Here is a 5,220-nt window from a genome sequence, read left to right on the forward strand (position 1 = left end):
TGTCCCCTATTTTCAAAGTTTTCAAGTTCGACACTCGGATATGTGTAGTCCGACATTCCGTACCCGAGTCCAAGTAACATAGCTTCTAGTTTCTTGAGAACTACTAGTTAGTTTCATCTTCCTTTTCTCCATAGATTCCAACGATTAAATGCAACAGAGCAAATTTCCGAATTTTAAAACATAACCAATTCGTTTCTACAATCAACTAAGTAGCAAATAGTATATGATCAGAAACAATATCAGTAAAATCTCCACATTATAACAAAAATACTTTGTCTCAACACCACCGAGAAACATTGCCTTATTCAACGTGAAAACCAGTACATCAATTCCTTCTTCAAAACCCTCAAAACAAAACTACTTAAATAGAACTATGAAACTAAACAAAATTAAAGTAACTTTAAGATGCTATCACCATACAGATTCGAGATATTTCTCTTAGTACCTATAGTGAGCAGGTTTGTATGGCCCTTCAACCGGGACACTAATGTAGTCAGCCTGGTCTTTGGTGAGTTTCGTGAGCTTAGCACCGAGCTTTTCAAGGTGAAGTGCTGCAACCTTCTCATCAAGATGCTTGGGCAAGACGTACACCTTTTTCTCATACTTCCCGCTACTCCTCTCCTTCCATAGCTCAAGCTGGGCAATAACTTGGTTAGTGAAGGAGCAAGACATCACAAAGCTGGGGTGACCTGTAGCGCACCCCAAGTTCATGAGCCGACCCTCAGCCAAGACAATGATGCCTGATTTTGTGTCAGGGAACACCCATCTGTCTGTTTGTGGCTTTATTGTAATTCTTTTAACACCTGGATACGTCTCAAGACCATGCATGTCAATTTCATTGTCAAAGTGACCAATGTTGCAAACAATTGCATTGTTCTTCATCTTCCTCATGTGATCAACCATGATGATATCCTTGTTCCCTGTAGTGGTGACGAAGATATCAGCTACAGACAGAACGTCAGGGAGCGTTAAAACCTGAAGACCTTCCATTGTGGCTTGCAGAGCACAGATGGGATCAATTTCAGTCACGATCACTCGAGCACCAGCTTGCTTCAAGGCAGCAGCACATCCCTTTCCCACATCACCATAACCTGCAACAACTGCAACTTTTCCAGCAATCATAACATCTGTGGCTCTCATTAAACCGTCAGGGAGCGAGTGGCGGCATCCATACAAATTATCAAACTGCTCAACGCCAAATCAAAAGGAAATGTCAGTCATACTAATTAATTTATATAATGCCATAAAAAATTAACAATGATCTTTCATCTGATTTTGAATTTATAAAATAATCTTAAGTACTTGAATCAAACATTTGGTAATTTAAAATGTGTGAGTTTACCTTGCTTTTTGTGACAGAGTCATTCACATTGATAGCAGGAAACAAAAGGGTGCCGTTTAGCTGCATTTGGTACAATCTCTTCACTCCAGTAGTAGTCTCTTCCGATACTCCTACCAATCTGTCCTTCATTTTGTGATACCTCTTCGGATCAGATTTCAGCCCATCTCGGATAATCGTCAAAACAATCTGAAACTCTGCATTATCAGTAGATTTGGGATCAGGCAGAGCACCGGATTTTGCAAACTCCTCCTCAGCCTTTACGCCTTCATGAATCAGTAATGTTGTGTCACCGCCATCATCAACGACCAAATCGGGACCCCCATCAGGACCCCAATCAAGAGCCCTCTCGGTACACCACCAGTACTCCTGAAGGGTCTCGCCTTTCCATGCAAAGACAGCCGCACTATCACGTGCAATGGCAGCTGCAGCATGATCCTGTGTGGAAAAGATGTTGCATGAGCACCATCTGACTTCGGCCCCTAAGGCCGTCAGAGTCTGAATCAAGACTCCTGTCTGGATGGTCATGTGAAGGGAGCCAGTAATCCTGACTCCCTTAAATGGCTGTGAGGGGCCGAACTCAGTTCGGCAGGACATGAGTCCTGGCATCTCAACTTCGGAAAGCTCGAGTTCCAGCTTCCCGAAGTCAGCCAGGGACATGTCCTTCACCTTGTATTCACGGCCAGAGGAAGTTTTTTCAACTGACAAAGACATGATGAACCACAAATGTTTATATGTTGAATTACACAAGCAAAGAAATGTAGAAAATTTGGAATATAAATAGAAAGAAACAGAGTAAGTATGTGTAGGGGAATGATTGGTGGATCTAGTAAATAGTAAAAGTCTTGATCATCAGCTAAATAGGAGGGATCAGTTACTCAACTTTCGAGCGATGAGTACTTGCTGTTAACTTTAGTTTCTGGTACTGTACTAATTGTCCTATACGCATGGGCTGCCAAGGATTAGTTCTATATTTATGCATTCATTTGAATATGGCATAGCAAATTCAGTACATAGTAAAACATACAAAGGCTGAGCCCGTTTAAATCATCTCTAAATTTAATCTGAAAAATGTTTGTCTGTTAAAAATGTTTGTCTGTTAAAAATCAGAAGTCGGCTTAAGGTCAGAAATAAGCCGGAAACTGAATTAAAGCCAGAAGTTAATTTGAGTTACTTTTTCAGTTACTTAATTTTTTTTGAACTTTTTTTTTTATAAAAGTTATCCATAAGTCATAAGTTACTCAGAAATCATATTTATTTTTATTATTATATTTTTAATAATCCATAAGTCATTAATAAGTCAAAAGTATCGAAACAAATATTTTAAACTCTCAACTTATTATATAAGTCACGTTAAGTCATAATTCATAAACTCAACCAGCCGGACTCTTAGTTATATGTGATGAGGAAAATAGAAAATTAAAATTTTTTCTGAGCATTGACTGGTTTCTTAGAAATGTGAAATGGCGAAAATTTCAGAAAATTAGGAAATGAATAATTAAAATTGTATATGTATATGATTCAAGTTTTCAGTAGTTATAATTGTTGAATATAAACCATGAATGAGTGAATGGCTTAGCTTATCCTTCTAAAAAATGGATAATAAGAACCTTTGAGTCTATTGCACCAACAAAATTTTGGATGAAAATGCAGACCATCAGTTGTTTACTTATCAAATAGAGATCTGTCCGCAAATAAAGGCTTCTGAATGCAAACAAGAAACATATTGTATAAATAAGATAGGTGGAAAACAGATAAAATTTGCCTACATTGGTTATCATTGAAGCATAATAATGGCAAAATTGCACGTCCTGTTCCCAATAGCTTTGTACATCACCTTGCTACTGCATGCGGTATGTGCTCAAACAGATCCTGGTGCTGCTCCAGCGGATGCTCCTGCTGGGGGCGGCACCTTACCCGTGGGTAGGAAAGGGGTACCTGGTGGGAGTGCTGGTGCACCTTCCCCGGGTGGTGATGATGAGCCTCTGGGAGGTCCTGCTGGTGCACCTTCCCCGAGCAGCGACGATGATGGTCTTGGTAGTAGTAAACTTACCCTTCCTCCTGGAGCATTTAACCTTCCAGCTGGATTTCCCATGCCGTCACTGGGATCGCCTGTGGGAAGTGATGGACTTCCCTTAGCGCCTTTGGCAAGTGCCGGACTTGTCTTACCGCCTATGGGAAGCGTTGCTAAAGAGCTTGAAAAAGGAATGAAAGGACTTGGTCTTAGCGACCTTGGCACTGCATTTGAAAATAGTTTGAAAGGTGGTGGTTTAGCCTCTAGTCCTGCTAGCAGCCCCTCAAGCCCTTCAACTGATAGTTCTCTAGCTAGTAGCCCCTCAAGCTCTTCAAGTGTTAGTTCCCTAGCTAGCAGCCCTTCAAGTAGTAGTGGCTCAAGCTCAAGCTCAAGCTCTTCTGGTGATAGCTCCTCAGGTGGGGGAGTCTCTAGTAGCGGCGGTAGCTCAAGCTCTTCAAGTGTCAGTTCTTCAGCTAGCAGTTCGTCAGATGTCGCAACTCCTTCACCAGCTCCATCACCCTCCGTGCTATCAGCCTCTAATCTTATTCCAGCGATATAAAAATGTTAATCGTGGTTTAAAACCCTTTCTTTACAATTGAAGTTCCCTAACTCTCAGTCATTTTTGTTTAAGTAAATAAATCAAAGAAGAATGATGTAGGTAGATCTCTACCAGTATTAATTTGTACATTCTTTCTGCGAAACTTGAATTACATACAGATTCAAGATGTCAATCATCATCACATTTTATTTTTATTTTCTGTATTTCTAGACAAAAAAATTGAATAGAATGATGACATTTACTTCATTGATAAATTTCTAATAAAACGAATGTGCAACTCTTAAGATGCTTTTAATAGGCCTGAGTAGAAAAAATCAAAAAACCAAAACCGGATAAAAAAAACTATAAATGAATTATACCGAGAAAATGGTTTAGTAGTGATTTCGGTTTTGGTTTTAACCCTGAAACCAATTCGAAAAGTCAAACTCTTTATATAGTACTTCCTCCATCCCAAATTAGATGGCTCCGTTGACTTTGGGCACACAATTTAAGGTTCATTGACCGCATAGATACGTGACTTATTTTTAAAATTTTATTTTTGCAAATAAAAATTAAAATATGAAATTTTCATTTATAAAAGAAAAAATAAAAAAATAAATTTCGGAAGTAGACGGTCAATGCACCTAAAGTTACGTGCCCAAAGTCAACGGGGACATCTAATTTGGGATGGAGGTAGTATTATATATATACATGAATAATATACATACTAGTACATGTATGTAGTTATGTACAGGTAGTTGAGATAACTAATGGAAATCGTTTCCAACTATACATATATTTATAACGAAAGCAAGTTTTTACTTTTTAGCAAATAACTTTCATTTACATGTTAAATCTCAAATGTCATAAATTTAACAAATAAAATCTAAATGCAATGACATTACGGTTAAAATTGAAAAAAACATAATCTGACATATTTTGAAATAAAGTAACACAACTCCATGAAATACTAGAAATATGCAAGTTCAAATTTGTGTAGCAAACTAAGTCAATTCTTTCTCGATCCAAAAACTAGGCACCTGAAACTTTGTAAATAATGAGCTATAAAAGCCGAGCAAGATAACCAATCGTACAAGCTAATGAATCAAGTGTTAATTTTTGATTTCATAAAATTTTTAAATCCAAAATCATTATTCAAATTTATAATTCAGATTGACATACGCTAATTCTCGCTAAGATCACAAATACCCAATCCCAATTCCCAAGTATCATAAATTCAAATTTGTCAGTAATGTACCCCTTACTAAGTTATAAGTGTACAACCCGGAAGGTATCATAACAGGCACTCCCTACTAAAGTATCATACTC

General features: G+C 38.0%; 2 protein-coding genes across 2 annotated transcripts; one reads left to right on the forward strand and one right to left on the reverse strand.

Annotated features, from left to right (window-relative positions):
- Nucleotides 1–227: 227 nt before the first annotated feature.
- On the reverse strand, nucleotides 228–2,085 carry LOC108217926 (adenosylhomocysteinase). Its single transcript, XM_064092456.1, has 2 exons — nucleotides 1,343–2,085; nucleotides 228–1,185 (listed from the first exon to the last, which is right to left on the reverse strand). The coding sequence occupies exons 1-2, from the start codon at nucleotides 2,051–2,053 to the stop codon at nucleotides 439–441; spliced, it is 1,458 nt and encodes a 485-aa protein (XP_063948526.1). The 5' UTR covers nucleotides 2,054–2,085; the 3' UTR covers nucleotides 228–438.
- A 1,047-nt stretch (nucleotides 2,086–3,132) lies between these two features.
- LOC108217012 (uncharacterized serine-rich protein C215.13) lies at nucleotides 3,133–3,912 on the forward strand. The gene has a single exon (XM_017389864.1). The coding sequence runs from the start codon at nucleotides 3,133–3,135 to the stop codon at nucleotides 3,910–3,912; it is 780 nt and encodes a 259-aa protein (XP_017245353.1).
- Nucleotides 3,913–5,220: the final 1,308 nt, after the last annotated feature.

The sequence above is a fragment of the Daucus carota genome, chromosome 4, assembly GCF_001625215.2.
Source record: "Daucus carota subsp. sativus chromosome 4, DH1 v3.0, whole genome shotgun sequence".
In the NCBI taxonomy this organism is placed as follows: Eukaryota; Viridiplantae; Streptophyta; class Magnoliopsida; order Apiales; family Apiaceae; genus Daucus; species Daucus carota.

Excerpts from the sequence above, each read along its gene's own strand:
- LOC108217926 (XM_064092456.1), bottom strand. The coding sequence starts at position 2,053 with ATGTCTTTGTCAGTTGAAAAAACTTCCTCTGGCCGTGAATACAAGGTG. Across the intron at positions 1,186-1,342 it reads ACTCTGTCACAAAAAGCAAG|TTTGATAATTTGTATGGATG; the intron begins GTAAACTCACAC and ends GGCGTTGAGCAG.
- LOC108217012 (XM_017389864.1), top strand. The coding sequence starts at position 3,133 with ATGGCAAAATTGCACGTCCTGTTCCCAATAGCTTTGTACATCACCTTG.